This window comes from Phocoena sinus, chromosome 2, assembly GCF_008692025.1.
Source record: "Phocoena sinus isolate mPhoSin1 chromosome 2, mPhoSin1.pri, whole genome shotgun sequence".
Lineage (NCBI taxonomy): Eukaryota > Metazoa > Chordata > Mammalia > Artiodactyla > Phocoenidae > Phocoena > Phocoena sinus.
Window position 1 is genome coordinate 143,909,116 of NC_045764.1, and position 25,147 is coordinate 143,934,262.

At 41.6% G+C, this 25,147-nt stretch overlaps 1 protein-coding gene across 2 annotated transcripts; it reads right to left on the reverse strand.

The window, feature by feature from the left end:
- Positions 1-68: 68 nt before the first annotated feature.
- On the reverse strand, positions 69-24,455 carry RDH11 (retinol dehydrogenase 11). 2 transcript variants are annotated; one of them, XM_032624490.1, is made up of 7 exons: positions 24,173-24,455; positions 21,446-21,564; positions 20,007-20,162; positions 18,730-18,834; positions 18,033-18,152; positions 14,425-14,614; positions 69-870 (listed from the first exon to the last, which is right to left on the reverse strand). In XM_032624490.1, exons 1-7 carry the CDS (start codon positions 24,238-24,240, stop codon positions 768-770), a joined length of 861 nt encoding a protein of 286 aa, XP_032480381.1. In that variant the 5' UTR covers positions 24,241-24,455; the 3' UTR covers positions 69-767. The 2 variants fall into 2 exon arrangements, with proteins under 2 accessions (XP_032480381.1, XP_032480380.1); XM_032624489.1 differs by having other exon boundaries at positions 17,943-18,152; positions 24,173-24,451.
- Between the last annotated feature and the right edge of the window lie 692 nt (positions 24,456-25,147).

A 25,147-nucleotide genomic window follows, 5' to 3' on the forward strand; every position in this document is an offset into this window, starting at 1 on the left:
TGGCCTATCTTCTCAAGCTGCTTCTTTCACCACCCTCTTGCTGATTTGAGAAACAGCAGGAAAACGAATGACAGTTTAAATTTGATTTTTATTTTTGCCTTTCCCCAAATTTCTGCCATCCTGTAAACTCCACTAACTTCTTAGAAAAGGAAGCTCTTCTGTGGTCTAGGCATGTGAAAGTGTTTTAGCAGCAGTGGCTTTAGGTTGTCAGAGATAAAGCCATGCCACAATCCAGATTCAGTGAAGTTTCCTGAAAGAATCCAGACGTTGGTGCCATGATGGTTTTCTTAAGAGGTGAGGGACAAGCCCTGCTCTTGAGCCAAGCCACTGTGACTCCTGGAGTTTAGCTAAGGCTAAAGGATGGCCCCCTTGAAGGTTGTTTGGTTGGGAGGAACTACATTGTGGACAAAGAGGATAGAAACTAATCCAAAGTGCCAGAAATTAACCCCTGCCATAGCTTAGGTTCTCCTAGGTAGTAGGCTTCAGAAGGAAAATACGAGCTTGGAAGTCATATGAAGGTCTACTTATCCTATATTACCTCTAGTAACTCTGGCAGTAACAGGAGCAAAATAAATCTGGACAAATGCAAGGCGTTTAGATGAATCTGGCAGTGTACACTGGGCTGTTATCAGACATCAAGCAGGCAAGGCTGGAAGGTTTGCTTTCTTTGTGCTCAAGGTTTCGGCCATCCTGAAGGAGAATCATTTTGGCAGGGAGTACTTAGTAGTCTACTGCAGGCTTCTCTTGGGTCCAACTGCCATCACCTGTCAATCCACAGGGATGCCCAGCAGGTCACAGCTGACATCCCACAGCCGCCTTGCTACTGTCTCATTACGAGCCTGTGTAGAGACCCATGCCACATGGCAGTCACTGGAAAGGAAAGAGAAAGGCTTAAAGCACAGGGTTAAGAATGGAGTCTGCTCTCTGCCTGGGATAAGGAACACAACAGAAAAACAACCCAGGGATGACACGTGCTCTGGGCACTTCACAGGACCAGTGTTTGCCCTAATTCTGCATCCTCCAATGTTTACCTCAGAGAAAATGTAATTACCATTTTAGAGCTCACTAGACCACACCGGCTCAGAATGCTTTGTTTGATATATAATGTGTACCATTTAGTCTTTATATTCCCCTTTGTGTGTGTGTGTATATATATATATATATATATATATATATATATATAATATATATTTAACTGTAATATCAGTGCCTGCCCTGACTCCTGTGTATGTCCATCTTGTTCAAACATGTCTCTAAGGTTCACTCTATAGGACCTTGTACAGTGTCATGTAGCTGAGATACTGCTATTTACATTGGTCATAGGTGCTTGGAGTGGTTAAAAAAAATACCTTCTTCCTTCTGATCTACCTGCAGTTATAACTGTTTTTAAACTCAAAGAACAAGCAAAGTCAGCTTCATAACCAACAAAAGAAGTAAAAGATGATAGCAGAAAAGAAATGGTAATAACAAGGTCCCAGGTGTTTCATATACCTTCTATTCATTGTTGTAACTACAATTGTTTTATGTCCCCATTAAATGCCGGAGGGGTATCCCAACTTTTCACCACCCAGAAAAGTTTCTCAAGGATAATTCTTTTACTCATTTTTGTATTCTCTGCATCGAGTACACAGCAGGGATTCAATGGAGGGTTATTTTCTTTTTTAATGATTGAGTAAAAGGCTCACGATCTTTGATGTCACATGAGAAACAATTTTTAAAACTATACCGTTTCAAGAAAACTGCTTCCTGGACCATCTAAGCAAACTCTGAAGGTAAAAAGGAGAGTTGATAAGTTTGAAATAACCATGTGAAGCAAACCCCTAACACTATGTCCATTAAAACCGTGTTACTCAAACTCTGGGCTGTGGACAAACAGCAGGATCTCTGAGAACTTGCTAGAAATGCCAATTCTCAGGCCCAACCCCAGACCTGCTGAATCAGAATCTCTAGGATTGAGGCCTAGGAATCTGTTTTCAACCAGCTCTCCAGATGGTTCTTAAATACATGAAAGGTTGAAAAAAAAATACTTAAAGATACCTTTGCATTTAAAAAACAAGCCTTATAAGTATAGTACTTCTGTTTAAGGGAACTCACCAATACCACCAGCAAAACCTGCCATTTCTGAGTGAAAAGACTATCACTGATGACCAAGAGGGTCTGGATGACTCTCTGGAAATGACTTGGCCTCTGTAGGCCTCTACAGCCTCCAGTGTACTAAGCCTTAAATTCCTTCTAAGTTTACAGTGAACAGCAAATGATACAAAGGACATGAAAATCCCCTGTAAGCTAAGACATGCTGTAAAAATTATTCAAATACAAAATTCAAATATTACATACAATAAGAACTACTGAAGTATGGTTATGACATCAGCTTGGTCATGATGCTGATATTTCCAGTGGGACTTTGGTAAGTATTAATCAGTATAGGTAAAAGATTGACCAATTTCAAAACTTACTATAAAGCTACTGTAATCAAGAAAGTGTTATACTGGTGTAGGGATACACATGTAAATGAATGGAATAGAATTAAAAGTGCAGAAGTAAACCCTCACATTTACAGTCAATTGATTTTTGGTAACACTACTGTTATAGACTGATTCATGTCCCCCCAAATCCATAGGTTAAAGCTCTAACCCCCATGTGACTATAATGAAGATAGGGTCTTTAAGGAGGTAATTAAGGTTAAATGAGGTCATAAGGGTGAGGCCTTAATCCAATAGAACTAGCGTCTTTTTTAAGAAGAGAAGGAGACACCAAGAAAATATGCACACAGAGGAAAGGCCATGTGAGGACATAGCAAGAAGTAACCATCTGCAATGCAGAAGAGAGGCCTCACCAGAGACTAGCCCTGCCAGCCTCTTAATCTTGAACTTCCAGCCTCCAGAACTGTGGTAAAATAAATTAATGTCATTTAAGCCATCTAGTTTGTGGTATTCTGTTATGGCAGCCCGAGATGGACTAATACAGCTATCATGACAATTCAGCAAAGAGAAAATAATCTTTTCAACAAATGGTTCTGGGACAATTGGATATCCAAATGCAAAAGAATGAAGTTGCATACTATATACAAAATTAACATACTCATGTTAATTTTGTACTATATACAAAAATTAACAAAAATGGATCATACAGAATTCCCTGGCAGTCCAGTGGTTAGGATTCTGCTCTCACTGCCAGGGGCCCAGGTTTGATCCCTGGTCGGGGAACTAATATCCCACATGCTGTGTGGCATGGCCAAAAAAAAAAAAAAAAAAAAAAGAGAGAGGGCAAACAGCAGAAGCAAGAAGAACTACAATTCTACAGCCTGTGGAAGAAAAACCACATTCACAGAAAGACAGGCAGAGGACTTTGTACCAGATGAAGGAACAAGATAAAACCCCAGAAAAACAACTAAATGAAGTGGAGATAGGCAACTTTCCACAAAAAGAATTCAGAATAATGATAGTGAAGATGATCCAGGACCTCAGAAAAAGAATGGAGGCAGGGCTTCCCTGGTGGCACAGTGGTTAAGAATCCACCTGTCGGGGCTTCCCTGGTGGCGCAGTGGTTGAGAGTCCACCTGTCGATGCAGGGGGCACGGGTTCGTGCCCCGGTCCGGGAGGATCCCACGTGCTGCGGAGCGGCTGGGCCCGTGGGCCACGGCCGCTGGGCCTGCGCGTCTGGAGCCTGTGCTCCGCAACGGGAGGGGCCACAGCAGTGAGAGGCCCGCCTACCACAAAAAAAAAAAAAAAAAAAGAATCCACCTGTCAATGCAGGGGACACAGGTTCGAGCCCTGGTCTGGGAAGATCCCACATGCCGCAGAGCAACTAAGCCCAGGCACCACAACTACTGAGCCTGCACTCTAGAGCCCACAAGCCACAACTACTGTAGCCTGCACACCTAGAGCCCATGCTCCACAACAAAAGAAGCCACCACAATGAGAAGCCTGTACACCTCAATGAAGAGTAGCCCCACTCACTGCAACTAGAGAAAGCCCGCATGCAGCAACGAAGACACAACAGAGACAAAAATTAAAAAATAAAATAAATTAAAAAAAAAAAGAATGGAGGCAAAGTTCAAGAAGATGCAAGAAATGTTTAACAAAGACCTAGAAGAAATAAAGAACAAACACCTGGAAGAATTAAAGAACAAACAAACAGAGATGAACAATACAATACCTGAAATGAAAAATACACTAGAAGGAGTCAATAGCAGAATAACTGAAGCAGAAGAACAGATAAGTGACCTGGAAGACAGAATGGTGGAATTCACTGCCATGGAACAGAATAAAGAAAAAAGAATGAAAAGAAATGAAGACAGTCTAAGAGGCTTCTGGGACAACATTAAACAAAACAACATTCACATTATAGGGGTCCCAGAAGGAGAAAAGAGAGAAAAGAACCGAGAAAATATTTGAAGAGATTATAGTCGAAAATTTCCCTAACATGGGAAAGGAAATAGCCACCCAAGTCCAGGAAGTGCAGAGAACCCCAGGAAGGATAAACCCAAGGAGAAACATGCCGAGGCATATAGTAATCAAATTGACAAAAATTAAAGACAAAGAAAAATTATTGAAAGCAACAAGGGAACAACAACAAATAACATACAAAGGAACTCCCATAAGATTAACAGCTGATTTCTCAGCAGAAACTCTATAAGCCAGAAGGGAGTGGCACGATATATTTAAAGTGATGAAAGGGAAGAAACTGCAACCAAGATTACTTTACCCGGCAAGGATCTCATTCAGATTCCATGGAAAACTCAAAAGCTTTAAAGACAAGCAAAAGCTAAGAGAATTCAGCACAAGCAAACCAGCTCTACAACAAATGCTAAAGGGACTACTCTAAGTGGGAAACACAAGAGAAGAAAAGAATCTACAAAAACAAACCCAAAACAATTAAGAAAATGGTAATAGGAACATACATATTGATAATTACCTTAAACGTGAATGGATTAAATGCTTCAACCAAAAGACACAGGCTTGCTGAATGGATACAAAAACAAGACCCATATATATGCTGTCTAGAAGAGACCCACTTCAGACCTAGGGCCACATACAGACTGAAAGTGAGGGGATGGAAAAATATATTCCATGCAAATGGAAATCAAAGGAAAGATGGAGTAGCAATACTCATATCAGATAAAATAGACTTTAAAATAAAGAATGTTACAAGAGACAAGGAAGGACACTAGATAATGATCAAGGGATCAATCCAAGAAGAAGATATAACAACTATAAATATATATGCACCCAAGCTTTTGCACAGCAAAGGAAACCATAAACAAGACCAAAAGACAACACTCAGAATGGGAGAAAATATTTGCAAATGAAGCAACTGACAAAGGATTAATTTCCAAAATTTACAAGCAGCTCATGCAGCTCAATAACAAAAAAACAAACAACCCAATCCAAAAATGGGCAGAAGACCTAAATAGACATTTCTCCAAAAACGATATACAGACTACCAAAAAACACATGAAAGAATGCTCAACATCATTAATTATTAGAGAAATGCAAATCAAAACTACAATGAGATATCATCTCACACCAGTCAGAATGGCCACCATCCAAAAATCTAGAAACAATAAATGCTAGAGAGGGTGTGGAGAAAAGGGAACACTCTTGCACTGCTGGTGGGAATGTGAATTGGTTCAGCCACTATGGAGAACAGTATGGAGATTCCTTAAAAAACTACAAACAGAACTACCATATGACCCAGCAATCCCACTACTGGGCATATACCCTGAGAAAACCAAAATTCAAAAAGAGTCAGGTACCAAAATGTTCATTGCAGCTCTATTTACAATAGCCCGGAGATGGAAACAACCTAAGTGCCCATCATTGGATGAATAGATAAAGAAGATGTGGCACATATATACAATGGAATATTACTCAGCCATAAAAAGAAACGAAATTGAGCTATTTGTAATGAGGTGGATAGACCTAGAATCTGTCATACAGAGTGAAGTAAGTCAGAAAGAGAAAGACAAATACCATATGCTAACACATATATATGGAATTTAAGGGGGAAAAATGTCATGAAGAACCTAGGGGTAAGACAGGAATAAAGACACAGACCTACTGGAGAATGGACTTGAGGATATGGGGAGGGGGAAGGGTGAGCTATGACAGGGCGAGATAGAGGCATGGACATATATACACTAACAAACATAAGGTAGATAGCTAGTGGGAAGCAGCTGAATGGCACAGGAATATTGGCTTGGTGCTTTGTGACCACCTGGAGGGGTGGGATAGGGAGGGTGGGAGGGAGGGAGACACAAGAGGGAAGAGATATGGGAACATATGTATATGTATAACTGATTCACTTTGTTATAAAGCAGAAACTAACACACCATTGTAAAGCAATTATACCCCAATAAAGATGTTAAAAATACATATATATATGCACCCAACATAGGATCACCTCAATACATAATGCAACTACTAACAGCTATAAAAGAGGAAATTGACAGTAACACAATAATAGTGGGGGACTTTAACACTTCACTTACACCAATGGACAGATCATCCAGACAGAAAATTAATAAAGAAACACAAGCTTTAAATGACACAATAGACCAGATAGATTTCATTGATATTTACAGGACATTCCATCCAAAAACAGCAGATTACACTTTCTTCTCAAGTGCGCACAGAACATTCTCCAGGACAGATCACATCTTGGGCCACAAATCAAGCCTCAGTAACTTTAAGAAAATTGAAATCATATCAAGCATCTTTTCTGACCACAATGCTATGAGATTAGAAATCAATTACAGGGGGAAAAAAGTAAAAAACACAAACACATGGAGGCTAAACAATACATTACTAAATAACCAAGAGACCACTGAAGAAATCAGAGGAAACCAAAAAATACCTAGAGACAAATGACAATGAAAACATGACAATCCAAAACCTATGGGATGCAGCAAAAGCAGTTCTAAGAGGGAAGTTTATAGTAATACAATCCTACCTCAAGAAACAAGAAAAATCTCAAACAATCTACCTTTACACTAAAGGAACTAGAGAAAGAAGAACAAACAAAACTCAAAGTTAGTAGAAGGAAAGAAATCATAAAGAGCAGAGCAGAAATAAACGAAATAGAAACAAAGAAAACAATAGCAAAGATCAATAAAACTAAAAGCTGGTTCTTTGAGAAGATAAACAAAATTGATAAACCATTAGCCAGACTCATCAAGAAAAAGAGAGAGAGGACTCAAATCAATAGAAATTAGAAATGAAAACGGAGAAGTTACAACAGACACTGCAGAAATACAAAGCATCCTAAGAGACTACCACAAGCACCTCTATGCCAATAAAATAGACAACCTGGAAGAAATGGACAAATTTTTAGAAAGGTATAACCTTCCAAGACTGAACCAGGAAGAAATAGAAAATATAAACAGACCAATCGCAAGTAATGAATTTGAAACTGTGATTAAAAATCTTCCAACAAACAAAAGTCCAGGACCAGATGGCTTCACAGGTGAATTCTATCAAACATTTAGAGAAGAGCTAACACCCATCCTTCTCAAACTCTTCCAAAAAAGTTGCAGAGGAAGGAACACTCCCAAACTCATTCTATGAGGCCACCATCACCTTGATACCAAAACCAGACAAAGATACTACAAAAACAGAAAATTACAGACCAATATCACTGATGAATATAGATGCAAAAATCTTCAACCAATTATAGCAAACAGAATCCAACAACACATTAAAAGGATCATACACCATGATCAAGAGGGATTTATCTCAGGGATGCAAGGATTCTTCAATATACGCAAATCAATCAATGTGATACACCATATTAACAAATTGAAGAATAAAAACCATATGATCATCTCAGTAGATGCAGAAAAATCTTTTGACAAAATTCAACACCCATTTATGATAAAAACTCTCCAGAAAGTGGCCATAGAGGGAATCTACTTCAACAGAATAAAGGCCATATATGACAAACCCACAGCAAACATCATTCTCCATGGTGAAAACCTGAAAGCATTTCCTCTAAGATCAGGAACAAGACAAGGATGTCCACTCTCGCCACTCTTATTCAACATAGTATTGGAAGTCCTAGCCACAGCAATCAGAGAAGAAAAAGAAATAAAAGGAATACAAATTGGAAAAGAAGAAGTAAAACTGTCACTTTTTGCAGATGACATGAACTATACTTAGACAGTCCTAAAGATGCCACCAGAAAACTACTAGAGCTAATCAATGAATTTGGTAACGTTGCAGGATAAAAAATTAATGCACAGAAATCTCTTGCAGTCCTATACACTAACAACAAAAGATCAGAAAGAGAAATTAAGGAAACAATCCCATTTACCATTGCAACAAATAGAATAAAGTACCTAGGAATAAACCTACCTAAGGAGGTAAAAGACCTGTACTCAGAAAACTATAAGACACTGATGAAAGAAATCAAAGATGACACAAACAGATGGAAACATATACCATGTTCTTGGATTGGAAGAATCAATATGGTGAAAATGACTATACTACCCAAAGCAATCTACAGATTCAATGCAATCCCTATCAAATTACCAGTGGCATTTTTTACAAAACAAGAACCAAAAAATCTTAAAATTCGTATGGAGATACAAAAGACCCCTAATAGCAAAAGCAGTCTTGAGGGAAAAAAACGGAGCTGGAGGAATCAGACTCCCTGACTTCAGACTATACTATAAAGCTACAGCAATCAAGACGGTATGGTACTGGCACAAAAACAGAAATATAGATCAATGGTATAGTATAGAAAGCCCAGAGATAAACCCACACACCTATGGTCAACTAATCTACGACAAAGGAGGCAAGGGTATACAGTGGAGAAAAGACAGTCTCTTCAATAAGTGGTGCTGGGAAAACTGGACAGCTACATGTAAAAGAATGAAATTAGAACACTGCCTAACATCATACACAAAAATAAACTCAGAATGGATTAGAGACCTAAATGTAAGACTGGACACTCTAAAACTCTTAGAGGGAAACATATGAAGAACACTTTTTGACATAAATCACAGCAAGACCTTTTTTGATCCACCTCCTAGAGTAATGGAAATAAAAACAAAAATAAACAAATGGAACCTAATGAAACTTGAAAGCTTTTGCAAAGCAAAGGAAACTACAAACAAGACGAAAAGACAACCCTCAGAATGGGAGAAAATATTTGCAAACAAATCAGCGGACAGGGCTTCCCTGGTGGCGCAGTGGTTGAGAGTCTGCCTGCCAATGCAGGGGACGCGGGTTCGTGCCCCGGTCCGGGAAGATCCCACATGCCATGGAGCGGCTGAGCCTGCGTGTCCGGGAGAGGCCCCAACGGTGAGAGGCCCGCGTACCGCAAAAACAAAAAAATCAACAGACAAAGGATTAATCTCCAAAATATATAAACAGCTCATGCAGCTTAATATTAAAGAAACAAACCACCCAATCAGGCCAGAAGACCTAAATAGACATTTCTCCAAAGAAGACATACAGATGCCCAGAAGCACACAAAAAGCCGCTCAACAGAGACTTCCCTGGTGGCGCAGAGGTTAAGAATCCGCCTGCCAATGCAGGGGACGCGCATTCGAGCCCTGGTCCGGGAAGATCCCACAGGCTGTGGAGCAACGAAGCCCGTGCACCACAACTACTGAGCCTGCTTGCCTAGAGCCTGTGTTCTGCAACAAAAGAAGCCACTGCAATGAAAAGCCCACAAACCGCAACGAAGAGTAGCCCCCGCTCGCCACAAATAAAGAAAGCCCACGCGGAGCAGCAAAGTGCCAACACAGCCAAAAATAAACAATAAATAATTTTTTTTAAAAAGCTGCTCAACATCACTAATTATTAGAGAAATACAAATCAAAACTACAATGAGGTATCACCCACCTCACACCAGTTAGAATGGACATGATCAGAAAATCTACCAACAATAAACGCTGGAGGGGGCGTGGAGAAAAGGGAACCCTCTTGCCCTGTTGGTGGGAATGTAAATTGATACAGCCACTACGGAGAACAGTATGGAGGTTCCTTAAAAAACTGAAAATAGAATTACCATATGACCAGCAATCCCACTAGTGGGCATATACCCAGAGAAAACCATAATTCAAAAAGACACATGCACCCCAATGTTCATTGCAGCACTATTTACAATAGCCAGGTCATGGAAGCAACCTAAGTGCCCATCGACAGACAAATAGATAAAGAAGATGTGGTACCTATATACAATGGAATATTACTCAGCCATAAAAAGGAACAAAATTGAGTCATTTGTTGAGATGTGGATGGATCTAGAGATTGCCATACAGAGTGAAGTAAGTCAGAAAGAGAAAAACAAATATCATATATTATCACATGTATGTGGAACCTAGAAAAATGGTACAGATGAACTGGTTTGCAGGGCAGAAAAAGAGACACAGATGTAGAGAACAAACATATGGACACCAAGGGGGGAAAGTGGCAGGGGTGGGGGTGGGGGTGTGATGAATTGGGAGATTGGGATTGACATGTATACTCTGATGTGTATAAAATGGATAACTAATAAGAACCTGCTGTATAACAGGGAGATCAGCTCGGTGCTTTGTGACCACCTAGAGGGGTGGGATAGGGAGAGTGGGAGGGAGGAAGATGCAAGAGGGAAGAGATATGGGGATATATGTGTATGTATAGCTGATTCACTTTGTTATAAAGCAGAAACTAACACACCATTGTAAAGCAATTATACTCCAATAAAGATGTTAAAAAAAAAGAACGTGTTGGGGCTTCCCTGGTGGCGCAGTGGTTGAGAGTCCGCCTGCCGATGCAGGGGACATGGGTTCGTACCCCGGTCTGGGAAGATCCCACATGCCGCGGAGCGGCTCGGCCCGTGAGCCATGGCCACTGAGCCTGCGCATCCAGAGCCTGTGCTCCGCAACGGGAGAGGCCACAACAGTGAGAGGCCCGCGAACCGCCAAAAAAAAAAAAAAAAAAAAAAAAAAAAAAGAACGTGTTGTATAAAAAATAAATAAAATAAAATTCAAAAAGAAAAACAAAGGGATCATAGACCTGAACTTAATGTTAAAACTATAAAACTGTTGGAAGAAAACAGTAATAAATCTTTGTGACCCGGGGCTAGGCAATAGTTTCTTAGATAAGACACCAAAAGCACAAGTGATAAAAGAAAAAATAGATAAATGAGACTTCATCAAAATTAAAAACTTCTGTTCTTCAAAGGACACCATGAAGAAACTGAAAAGACAAACCAATAGAATGGGAGAAAATATTTGCAAATCATATACCTGATAAAGGACTCATATCTAGATTATATAAAGAACTGTTACAACTAAACAACAAAAAGACAATCCAATTTAAAAATGGGCAAAGGATTTGAATAGACATTTCTCCAACAAAGATATAGAAACGGGCAATAAGCACATGAAAAGATGTTCAACATCATTAGCAGGAAAATGCAAATGAGAACCACAATGAGATACTACTCCATACATACTCAGATAGCTAATATCAAAGGACAGACAGACGATAACAAGTGTTAACAAGGATGTGGAGAAATTGGAACCCTCATAAACTGCTTGTGGCAATGTAAAATGGTGCAGCCACTTTGGAAAACAGTCTGGCAGTTTCTCAACAGCTAAAGTAGAGTTAAAATATGACCCATATTCCAGTGAGATTCCATTTCTGGGTTTATACCCAAGAGAAATATCCATACAAAATGTGTACATGAATGTTCATAGCAGCATTGTCTTAATAACCCAGAAATGGGAAAAAATCCAAATGTCCATCAACTGATGAATGGATAAATGAGGATGGTGTATCCATAAAATAAGATATTTGGCAATAAAAAGGAATGAAGTATTGATACACCCTCTAGCATGGATGAACCTTTAACATGTAATGCTAAGTGAAAGCCAGTCACAAAAGGCCATATATTACATAATTCCAACTGTATAGGCAAATCTATAAAGACAAAGAGTTGATTAGTAGTTTCAGGCAGAAAAGAACAACCAGTGCAAAGGTCCTAAAGCTTCAATCAAGACAGACTTCTATGTTCATGTCTTGCTAGTGGTCTACATGGCTGCTGTTGGATCTTCAAAATGCTTAAAATTAAGAATCCATTGTACTGGAAAGGCTCTTCAAAGTCAATTCAATAATTATGGATTTGAAGCTGACTCTAAGCCATTCAGTCAAAACCAAGATAAAGGGTTATTTCATTTTTTAAAATCTCCAGAGAAGAAGAATCCAGTCACTCTTGGAAAATCATTCCAGTGTACAAAACTAAATAATCTATCTTCTTGCACTTCAGACCTGCATTTCCAACTATCCGCTACACAGTTCTACTCACATATCTTATGGATAGCACACTCAACATGTACAGAGCTGGGTTTATTACGTAGTGGGCAATTGTTACTCTTTGGTTGAACACCCATCCCACATTCTTTTGGCAATAGAAACCTGATTTCTTTCTATGGAATTACCTCTTCTTCTTGGATATAGTTTGAAGAGCCCATTAATCAAATGCCTGCCTGTCCTCCTGTAGCCAAGTGAGTCGGGGTAAGAGGATGGAGGCGATGATCGGGGCAGGAAGGAGACCCAATGCTTCCTCCCTGGAGAGTGGATGGTGAGCAACGCAACAGACTGAAGACAGCTGGCGTTCACTCACTCCAGCAGCAGGGTCCTGGCCAGATGACTGGCCATTCTGCCTGTTCGAAGCCTGACTCTTCAGTCTTCCCTTCGAACCTAGGAGTATCCCCATATTTTAATAAATTCTCTTCTTGCTTATGCTAGCCAGAGTCCATTTCCACTCGTTTGGAATCAAAGAACCCTAAGTTATACACATTATTTATCTACAACTTCTGTCTCAGTTAATGTCACAATTAATCTAATAAGTCAGGCTTGAACCCAGGTCACCAAATCCTCCTCTACCCCCTCACTGGTTGGTCAAGTGGTAAAAATTCTGCCTCTTCAGGGTCTCTCACTTAAACCATTCTCCTCATTCCGGCTGTCACCCTACATCAGAAACTCATTCTCTCTCATTTGGGGTACTTCATTCATTCATCAAACGGAGTTACTAAGGATATTTTTCTAAACCGCAGACCAGATTATGGCTCTCTCTACTGAAACAACTTCTGTGGCTCCTCTCTAAGCCTGGCATTATAGACCTTTCATGATCTGACTGTCTACCTTTCATTTCAATCTGAATTTATTTACAGCCCTTTCTCTAAAATTTCAGATTATTTCCACAAAATCTTGAAGGTGGAGGTGAAACCGTGTTAACATTTTGATCCTGTGTGATATCTGGAACTTGCTTCAAAATAATATGGAATGAGAAAAATGTGGGAAGGGGTAGTGGATGGAGATGAGGCAGGACTGGCCATGGGTTAATGGTTGTTGAGGTTGATTATGGGTATATGGGGATTCAACATGCTATCTTGTCTACTCCTGTGTACATTCAAAATTCCCTACAATACAAAGTTTTAAAAGTCCTCACTTATTCAAGAAGGGAGTCCATTGATACTATTTTAGTCCTGAAGGCAATGGAGAAATACAGATTCAAATTATTTTTAATGTGAAAAAATAGAACTAGGAGTCCAAAAAGGAACAAAGAAAACTAGATTGACATAAAAAAATGTAGGAAGAGAAGAAACAACCAGAAAGCATAATCATCCATATAAAAGATGGCATGAATAAAATCAAACCTAGCAGTTACCACAAAAAAATGTGAATGGGTCAAATTCCCCTATTAAAAGATAAAACATCAGCATCATTAACTACCCTCATCCCTAGAGTCAAGAGACAAAAGCCATATTGGACAATGTACTTTTTTAAAAAGGTAAGGTATACATATAGACAATGGAATATTACTCAGCCATAAAAGAGAATGAAATAATGCCATCTGCAGTAACATGGATGGACCTAGAGATTACCATACTAGGTGCTAGGTGAAGTAAGTCAGACAGAGAAAAACAAATATCATATGTCATCACTCATGTGTGGAATCTAACCTTTAAAAATAACACAAATGAACTTATTTACAAAACAGAAAGAAACAGACTTACAGATATCAAAAACAAACTTATGGATACCAAAGGGGAAACATGGTGGAGAGGCATAAATCAGGAGCCTGGGATTAATATACACACACTACTATATCTAAGATAGGTAACCAACAAGGACCTACTGTATAGCACAGGGAACTCTACTCAATATTCTATGATAACCTATATAAGAAAAGAATATGAAAAAGAATGAATATATGTATATGTATAACTGAATCACTTTGCTGTACACCTGAAACTAACATGACATTGTAAATCAACTATAGTCCAATATAAAATGAAAATTTAAATAAATAAATAAACACCTGCTGCCCCCCCCTCAAAATAAAAAGGGTATGGTATACCAGACAAATCCAAATTATTTCCTGTGGGCAATGAAATGCCATCTTCAAAAACAGATACATTCATACCTGAAATGGTTTCCACTTAGAACTTCAAGACCTTCCGTTAAGGCACAGTACAGGCTGGTCTGGGCTCCCTGCTGAGGGGTCTTGATGAAGAAGGAGAAAAGCCACCAAATCCATCTCATGAGGGATGAGTGCCGAACCAATTCAGAGTCGACTGTGCCAGGGTGTACAGAGTACGTTGTAACGCCACAGCCTGATGCGGGGATGCCATATAGAGAGGGGAAGACAGGATTTGAGGTTGCCAAGTGGCCAAAGAGAGCAGAAGACATGAATAAACATTTGCCCCATGTGGACTCCCTTCCCATGATGCTATCGCAAGCACTCCTCACAGTAATTTATACCTTCATTTCACAGATTACAATTAAGGCTCAGAGAGGTTATTAACTGCTAGGAAGCAGCAGAGCCAGGGCCTCTCAGAAGCACTTGACATTGTTAACCACTTCTCATCCTAAAGCTGCCTTTTCACTGGCTTCCATGATCCCACACCTCTTCTGGTTTTTTTAACCTTTCTGGATGCATCCTCTTTTTTCCTGGACCGGTTCATTATCTTCTACCCAAACTTCAAATGTTAAGAGTTCTCATGGCTCACTAAATTCCCTCTCTGTAACTTTACAGCACTCATGTTTATCTATGGTCCAAGTGGCTCCTTTTAACTCTTGGCTGACAATAAAAGGCAGTATAATGTGCTGGTTAAGGGTATGGACTTTGTAGTCAGAATGCCCAGTTTCAAATCCAAGCTTTACCACTCACTAGCTGTGTGACCTTCCTGATGTTGTGACTTAGTTTCCTCATCTGTAAATAGGGATAATTATAACACCTACACCTCACAGAGCTGTTCTCAGGATTAAATGAGTTCATGTGTAAAAGAGCTTAGAATACTGTCTGGTGCATGATAAGTGTTAAATGACACTTACGCATGTGCTCTTTCAGGTCCCCAATTCTTTTCTAGAAACCCTGGGGTCAGAAATGTTTCCAATGTTTAAAATTTTATTTTATATATATAAAGCGTCTATTACCTACTCTCCCTAGCACGGGTGAGGTTTTGCTGCCAAATGAGTTTTGGTATCAAGCTTAGGGAAAAACTGAGTTTTCAGGCCTTTGTGGATTTCACAATTACAGAGAAAGAACTGTTGACCTGTATTATTTTCCACTTGACATCTACTCTAGATGACCCATAGTAATGCAGACTCAGAGGTCCAAAACTGACTTCATATATTTAAGGCCAAACCTGGTTCTTGTAGCGTTCCCTACACTTTCAACCAGGCAGGCACACAGGACCAGTCCTTAAGGATCCACCACCTCACCATACATCTCCAATCAACAAGCCCTGTGATTTTCACATCCTAAATATCTCTCAGGAGTGTCTATTACCCTCCATCTCCACCACCTTAGTCCAAGCTACCCTCACTTCTTACCTCAACCACAGAAATCACCTGCTGCATCCACTCTTGCCCTCGTTTTAAAAAAGGATTCCATTTTAACGGTTTTCCATTGCTCTTAGAATAAACACTAAAATCCTTACTGTGGCCTCTCTGGATTTCACCTTCACCAACCTTACCAGTCTCAGCTCAGACCTCTTGCTTTCTACATTCTAACTATGACTGCCTTTTCTCAGTTTCTCAAGCAGAGACCAGACCTTCATGCATTCTCTTCCTTTTGCCTGGAATGTTCCTCAGCCCCCTCAGCTGCCTCACCCCACCCACACTGTAACCCATTTAATCTCTTTTTTTTTTTTTTTTTTTTTTTGCGGTATGCGGGCCTCTCACTGTTGTGGCCTCTCCCATTGCGGAGCACAGGCTCCGGACGCGCAGGCTCAGCGGCCGTGGCTCATGGGCCCAGCCGCTCCACGGCATGTGGGATCTTCCCGGACCGGGACACAAACCCGTGTCCCCTGCATCAGCAGGTGGACTCTCAACCACTGCGCCACCAGGGAAGCCCTAACCCATTTAATTTCTAATCATCCTGCAAGGGCTCAGCTTGCAACTCACTCTCTCAGAAAAGTCCTTCCTGATCCTTCAGACTGAATAAGGTTCTCCCCACCACCCCCCTGCCAATCCATTATAGGTCCTCGTAATTCCCCTTTATAGCATTTATCACAATTATAATTAAATAACAACAATAAAAAAAACTGTCTAGACGTTGTTTAGGAAATGAATAAACTAAAGCACATCTATACTATGAAACACAATGCGGCCAACAAAAGTAATGGAGTAAATCTCGGTGTAGTACATGGAAAGATCTCTAAGATACTGTGTTGGAATTTCACTTCCTTATGTATGATATATACATATGTAAATGCACAAGAAAATAATTGGAATGGTGCACATCAAGTTGTTGACAGTGGTATCTTGAGGGGAGAAAAGCAGAAAGGGAAGAGAGGAGAATAACTCTATATACTTCCATCTTATTTGAACTTTTTACAATGAGAATTATTCATGCATTACTAGACTGATTTTTACATGTGATTTTACATGTGACAGTTGTAAAAATACTTGCTAATTATTTCTCTCTCCCGTTGGACGTGAACCACTCCACCACTCCACTAATCCGGTGTGTAAAATAGCATGGACACTGGCCTACGTGGCTGTTGAATGGCTGAATGAATGACTCTTCCGTCATGCCCAGGTTTCTTTCATTGCATCATAGCTATTTCCCACCTAATCCTCATACCTATCAGGTTTTCTCACTCGTGTAGCCTCTGCTTTTATCTGATCCTCACAGCTGGGTCCATCTCTCCACTTCCAGGCCACCCTAGCTCCCTGACCAACCTTTGGGCAGTTTTCACCATCCAGTTACCCTGATCCATCCCAAGCTGATAAAGGATGTTATGCCCTGGGCATAGACATAACCCTCCATCTCACAGTGGTTTGAGGACCCTGTTCCAACGATGGGGCTAATGTGTCTGATACCTTCAGCCTGAATTCTGCCTGCCTTAATCCTAAGCAACTCTAATTGTCCACCCTGGATTTCCCGTTCTATTTATTGGAAATCCATAGTAGACCATTCCAAGGACCTCTGTTTATTTGTGACTGGAGACTGCCCTCCTCAAGCATACATTTCCCTCTTATATGACCCTTTATTGTTAGGGAGACCCCCCTCCATAGTCCCAGCACCTGTTTTATCCCAATGGTTGTAGCCAGTGCCAGTTCTGGTCCCTCCCTTCTATCTAGTTTCATTACGAGTCAAAAAACTTGCTTTGCTCATGAGGCCTGAATTAATCACGACAATAACCCGTGAAGCAGTCCCATTTTACATATGAGGAAATAAGTCTTGAAAAGTTAAACTACTTGCTGCAGGTCATGCAGCTAATAACTGCCAAAGCCCAGCCTTCAGAATTTTCCCGTTACCTCCCAGTCACCTCCAACATTCACTTGTGGGCTGTTTACTAAAACTATACCCAGGTAGAGCCATGGAAGCAGGTCCTGTCCAGAGGATGGGCTCCAGAAAACAGTTCCTATTCCTGTGGCTTTTAGCTACTTCCCATTGACTCATGTCTCCACACTCATTTCTGCTAAGCCTACCTTTTAGCCTCCGGGCCAGTTCCTGGGTAAAGAGAATGTTGGCTAACTTGCTGTGACAGTAGGCCAGACCTGCATGGTAGAACTTCTCACCCTGCAGGTTATGGAAGTGGATCCTTCCCAGGTGATGTGCTAAGGAAGACACATTCACTACCCTTGATGGGGTTGATTCCTTCAACTTCTCTAGCAACAGGTGGGTCAGGAGGAAGTGACCTTTGAGAAAAAGTAGAATTAACAGAGTTCAGGGCCAATGTGAGGGTGAAGGGAGTAGTGGTGAGCCGGGCTCAGCTATGGAAGGCAGAGCACTCAAGAATAAGGCTTTTTGCCTCATTAATTCATTATCAACTACAGAATAAGTTCAGTGACGGTTTAGGGAAATAGGAACAGCCAAAGACATGAGACATCTCTCTATGAGGTAGGTCTGGATTATGTGAATACGAATACAAAGTCATGTCTTATTCCAACTTTGAATAACATCACTGTTTAAGAGCAGGTGGCCTCTACTTGATGCTGGCCACAAGGGTCTCTACAAAGAAAACACAGCCCCCAATCCAATTAGGTTGTTCAAAAATATTCTAAGGTAAATTGAATCTGAAGCACAGATTAAAAAGTGGGAGGAACCTCAAGCGAGCCTGAGCTTTCAGGCAGGACAACACTATTTATTATACACTTATAGTCTGTTATGGCCCAAAGGTCCAATCACACCACAAAGAAGGCTCCATATGACCCTAAGTTTTCCAAGGAGAACTTTAGTTTCCCTCTAGCTTTGTGATGAGACACAATTTCTTACCTAAGTGGTTGACTCCCATGTGCATCTCAAAGCCGTCGGCTGTCTTGGAGTAGGGACACATCATCACTCCTGCGTTGTTGATCAAAATGTGGAGATGCTTTTCCTCTGCAGGGAAGAGGGGATGGAGTGTGGAAGTGGCCAGCCACAGCTGTTACATCTTTGAAATCTGCCCCATACCCATGCTTTGAAAATGAGGATGCATGGCTTCAATCTTTCCTCTATTTTACCCTCATACTCATTTTGTATTGTTTTTTCATTTTAAGACTTTAGTTGAATCATACATACTCTTAATACAGGGCAAAATTCCACCTGACACTACCAAATGGCCTTTCCAATCTTTCCAATTCAGGAGCTACTTACTCAGTGCTTTTGGGAAGTGTTCTGTCTATCTCTCCCAACAGAAAGACTTCCCAAGCTGAATGGGAAATTCCAAAACAAGAGAAAAAGGATACTCTCTATGCCTCCCTGCCGCTCGGATTCAGGCCCACAAAGAAACACTGGTTTCACCGCTTTGTTTCATCTGCCAACTCTCTCTTATGATTTATTTCCTCAAATGAGTTGTGATTTCTGACTAAAAGTATATATCAGTGGAAGTTGCTTCCCTTGGGAGGCCTAGATCCCTGGGTTATGAGGGAATAAGCCTACAGGGTGCTCTTGGACTCAATTTTGATGTGATACTATGGGGTTTTACGTTAAGTTCTCAGCTCAAGTTTCTTGCACCGGTTGGTGGTGTGAATGAATTCCCCCCCACCGCATAAATGATGTCAGCTTGAAGTTCTAATTTCTTGCAGATGACCGTTTATCCATCCATGTTCTAAAGAGATGTTAAGCTTCTTTGTCATGTCCCTGAGCTGGTGGCCTGGGTTTTTTTTAAGCTCCCTGTACCAAGGACCAGATGGCTTTTTGTGAATCCCAACCTTATGTGGAGCCTCAGATACAGACAGCAACCCAGCCCTCAACATCCTGAGGTCTCATCTCCTATCCCTGTACGGATATTTGGACTCCAGACCTTAAAGCCCATTTTGAGTTCTGGTACCTGTATGAGATTTCTGGCTTTAGTTCTTATGCACTGCTATGAACCTTTGAATTCACTTTTTGTTTCTGCCTCTTAGGTATTTCCCTTTGTTACTAATGAGTTCAGCTATGAATCATAAGTTTTTGGCTATATTTTGTCTAGCATTTCTATGTGTCAGAGAGGGAGAGGAATCTTTTCCTTTTAGCTAAGTCTGCCACGTTGATTGCAAGACCCACAGCATAGTCTCCAGTTCCACACTTACCTGCTAAGAAGCCCTTAGCAAAGGCTCGAATAGATTTAGTATCAGCCAAGTCCAGTTTCCGCACCAACACCTGTTGGTTCCCTGTCATGATCTGGATCTCTCTGGCCACCAACTCCCCCTTTTGCACATCCCGGCAAGCTAAATATACACGGGCTCCTGTCAACCAACATATAAAAGAGACAAACTGTCGGCTCTGTTTTTGAGTGAGCATCAAAGACCTAATACTAATGTTAAATGTTATTTTTTTTAATGTTAAATGTTTTTTTAAAAAAGGAATTACCCCTACTTCACACAGAGGTATCTGATGAACAAATCAGGAAAGAAAAATAAATCAATAATATTCATTGTGTCCATTATATATAGAACATTGTACTAGTGTCAGACCAGCAAATCAGCGGGGCACTTGGAATGCTCTTGAATTCCAAGACTGGGAGGAAATAATGAGAATGGTCATCATTGCAAGGGATAAAAGAGCAGTAGCAAGAAGAAGACCTAAATAGACATTTCTCCAAAGAAGATCTACAGATGGCCAATAGGCACATGAAAAGATGTTTAACATCACTAATTATTAGAGAAATGCAAATCAAAACTACAGTGAGATATCATCTAACACCAGTCAGAATGGCCATCATTAAAAGTCTACAAATAACAAATGCTAGAGAGGGTGTGGAGAAAAAGGAACGCTCCTACACTGTTGGTGGGAATATAAGTTGGTGCAACCACTATAGAAAACAGTATGGAGGCTCCTCAGAAAACTACAAATAGAATTACCACATAATCCAGCAATCCACTCCTGGGCATATATCTGGACAAAACTATAATTCAAAAAGATACATGCACCCCTATGTTCATAGCAGCACTATTCACAATAGCCAAGATATGAAAACAGCCTAAATGTCCATTGACAGATGAATGGATAAAGAAGATGTGGTACGTATATACAATGGAATACTACTCAGCCATAAAAAAGAATGAAATAATGCCATTTGCAGCAACATGGATGCAACTAGAGATTATCACACTAAGTGAAGTAAGTCAGAAGGAGAAAGACAAATACCATATGATATCACTTATACATGGAATCTAAAATATGACACAGATGAACCTATCTACAAAACAGAAACAGACTCACAGACATAGAGAACAAACTTGTGGTTGCCAAGATGGGGGATGGATGGACTGGGAGTTAGGGATTGGCAGATGCAAGCTATTACATATAGAATGGATGGACAACAAGGTCCTACTGTATAGCACAGGGAGCTATATTCAATATCCTATGATAAACCACAATGGAAAAGAATATATTAATAAAAGAATGTATATATATGTATAACTGAATCACTTTGCTGTACAGCAGAAATTAACATTGTGAATCAACTACACTTGAATTAAAAAAAAAACAACAGTGGCAGGAGGGAATTAGAAGCAGATGAATTTGCCTCTTTGAGCTAGCTCTTTGGCTGTCTCCTTCCCGATGCCTGTGTTGGCTCCAGTGACCACAGCGACTTTCCCAGGAAGCTGGATGGTTGATGTACACACCCCGCTGGACAGCATTTTCCTGCAGACAGAGGAGAGCTCATCAGTTCTTCATTCTCTTTGCCTCAGCCAGAGATTCCTGCAACATTCTCGCGTCTACAGGTCCCAAGGCTGAGGACTGTTTTGGTTCCTTCTACTGCTGGCTTTTTATAGATTAAAGGAAGGTTGGAGGAAAGAAAACAAAATTTTCTGCTCTTAAGATTTTCTTGCTTGGGCTTCCCTGGTGGCACGGTGGTTAAGAATCTGCCTGCCAATGCAGGGGACACGGGTTCGAGCCCTGGTCCAGGAAGATCCCACATGCCACAGAGCAACTAAGCCCGTGCACCACAGACTGCTGAGCCTGCGCTCTAGAGCCTGTGAGCCACACTACTGAGCCTGCGTGCCACAACTACTGAAGCCCACGCAGGCTAGAGCCCGTGCTCCGCAACAAGAGATGTCACCGCAATGAGGAGCCTGCGCGCAGCAACGAAGACCCAACGCAGCCAAAAATAAAAATAAATAAATAAGTAATAAATTTATTAAAGATTTTCTTGTCCAATGTTTCTGCTCTTGCTTGAGGACAGAAGTGATTCTATTATAAAGGGCAAACCTTAGCACTGTTCCCTGCAGTTACAAGAACTGATGAATATCTGTTTAGCCAGGATCCTGGTGGAGCCTTTCTTAGGCTTAGGAAATCACAAGACTCAGCCTAGAAAAACAAAGAACTGGTCCACTGATGTTAATCTGTCCATAACTGTCACTTTACGGCCTTAATAAAACAGCTTACCCAACACAAAGTTAAAATTATGAAAGCTTGTCAACCTGGACAAAACGACAGAAACACACACACACTTAAAAATAAAACAAGAGGGACTTCCCTGGTGGCACAGTGGTTAAGAATCCGTCTGCCAATGCAGGGGACAACGGGTTCGAGCCTGTCCGGGAAGATCCCTCAGCCACAGAGCAACTAAGCCCATGTGCCACAACTACTGAGCCCGCGTGCCACAACTACTGAAGCCTGTGTGGCCTAGAGCCCATGCTCCCACAACAAGAGAAGCCCCGCAGTGAGAAGCCCGTGCTCAGCAACTCTTTAGTAGCCCCTGCTCGCCGCAACTAGAGAAGCTTGCACACAGCAAACGAAGACTCAATGCAGCCAAAAATAAATAAATACATTTAGAAAAAAATAAATAAATAAGACAAAGGAATATGTTAATAGTACAAAGGGGAGCTGAGATTCAAGTCCTGGTTTCACTAATTTGAGTCCTTCTTCCTTCATCCTGCTTCTCCAGAAGAATGAATGCAGAAACAGATATTAGTAGGCCTCAGATTGTTCTTTCTCTGCAAATCTTGGGGGCTCAATTTAAAACAATTTGTTGACTGGGAGATGCATTTTTAAGAGTATTTCAACCTGTTTCATTGAACTTAGAACTGCAAAGTACACACTTCTAGCCACTCAAGTTCCTGCTTAGAACAAACATGCCACGAAGGAAGCAAACTAACTCAAGGTGACCACCAACGGATATCTTCCTCCTCAGAACAAGCCTCCCTGCTCTGTTTCCCACATACCTTCAGCTTTAGCTCCAGGAGCCACAACATATCAGGGCCTCTATCCAGCTCTTCCTTCTGCTTAACCAGCAGGAAGAAAAGAGACAATCAACTATGAAAGTCCAGCTCTGGTCAAGCCCCCATGACCTAGTTAGGTGGTTTGGAACATCACCCTTGGAGTGTAACCTTCCTTAGAAAAATCTTGCTGAGATATGAGCACTATTTTCAGTTCAGGTTCAACTCTTCAGTGAGATTCTGTGGGGATAAGAGGATGTCGTGACGGAAAGAGATAAAAAGGAGCGTTTCGCCCCAGTACCAAAACCCATGTGTGCCTAGAGGTGGAAGGACTGCGTGTGCAGAGGGGAGGAAAAATACAACTGGAGGAGGGGGCTCGAGGGAGGTGGGGAGAAAGGGAAGAAGGGGTGAATGTGGTAGAAACGGCAGAGGGTGATCTAGCGCGCCTTGCAGTTCCACTCAGACAGTGACCGCGTCCCCCTTCCCCCGCCCATCCAATCCCCACCGAGGGAAGGAGTGTGTGTCTTCAGTCATTGGGTCCACCGTCACTACTGGTGATTTACTCAGCACCAATCAGCAGTGTGCAACTCGCTGCTGATTCTCCGGGGCACTCAGCCAGCCATTGGCTGATGTGTCACCTGGTCAAGAGACCACGACCCTCAACCTCTCCTCCCCACCCCCAAACCCCAGAGCAGGGCTCGGACCACCTCCCACCCCCAACTCCTGCTGCGAAGGCAGGTAGTAGGCAGGAGAATGTGATGAAACCCTTTCAATTCTCTCCTTTACTACATCCGTCCAGAGAAAAAGCAAATCTAACAGCAACAAGAGAGCAAGCAATGGAACTGCAGATGTCACGATTCGCACTGAGGAAACAAAGCAGGGTGCTCCGGACTGCAGCCCCTTCCAACGGCCTGGGGTCTCCTGGTATCGCCCTCCTCACCCAGGACCTGCACCTCCTCCGATCAACCGAACTCCCCTACTTGGAGCCCCGCGGGGAGTCTTCCTTTCCTTCTTTTGAAGAACAGAGCTTCGATGGGGATGAATATTTCCCCCGAAGTCTTCTCAAGAGAAGGCAATACATTTGCACAGACCTGATTTGGGGTGCAGCGATGTACAGGAGAAAGGGGAGGAGGAGGAGCACGAGCAGGACCCCAATCATCTCGCGGGGAGGCAGGTGCGGCTGCCGGAGATGAGCGAGATGCCCCAGCGGTGCTCACCGGCTGTGGCCTCTCTTCCAAGACACGCCCTAGTAAAGTGCGACAGCCCGGGGAGTAAAGCTGTCTGGGAAATGTAGTCCAAAGCTTGGCATGTGAGCACGCTGTTCCCAGACGCTGAGAGAAGCTGAATCTTGCACCAGATACGCAACGGGTCCCCAACCAGCTAGTATCTAGGGCCTTTGGGATCATCGAACCAGCTCTCCCATGGCCCTTCTGGCCACCATGAAATCTCCCCAGTCCTCTCTGTGCCGGTGCCTAAGTCCAGACCCTGGTTCAGTTTTCCCCAATTATGGTTAGGTGGTTACCGCCTGTTTCTCCTGGAGGTCAAATATTGGCGTCTGGGAAATGTTCTAAGGCTGACTGCACAAAAGAGGAGCGGTTGGAGTCTGACAGTTGGGGGGGAGGGGGGAATCTTTCCTCCTTAGGGATTCCTTCACGCAAAGAAGCAGAAGCATCGGTCCCTGAAGACACTCCCAGGAGATCATTTTATTGTGTCTTTTTGGAATTATAATGAAATATAAAGTATAATCATATTTTCCTGGTGTTTGAGTGTGAACTGATGATAGAATATAGTTTTCTTGATGACTTGGGTTAGTTATATTAACTTCCGGGGTAGCAATGGATTTCTTAGATTAGCAGAGTTGGTTTTGCCTACTCATGAAAGTATTTAATCCTGTCTTGAAATTAAAGCCATGGAAATTCTCTGGGAACAAGCAGCTTCCCTGGTCAGTCACTCCTTTCGGTCTGCCATCTGAGGACTATGTCTCGTTTCCTTGGGGGTGAAGGTGGGGAATGTTTTAAGTCATTATCTGTCTGTGGTCCCTGACTGCGCACAGTAATGTATTCTGG

Coding starts and splice junctions, on each gene's coding strand:
- RDH11 (XM_032624489.1), bottom strand. CDS start 24,240: ATGATTGGGGTCCTGCTCGTGCTCCTCCTCCTCCCCTTTCTCCTGTAC. Junction 20,163..21,445: donor CAAAGAGCTAGCTCAAAGAG/GCAAATTCATCT, acceptor GTTGGTTGACAG/GAGCCCGTGTATATTTAGCT. Junction 871..14,424: donor CTAAGTGGAAACCATTTCAG/GTATGAATGTAT, acceptor TTTCCTTTCCAG/TGACTGCCATGTGGCATGGG.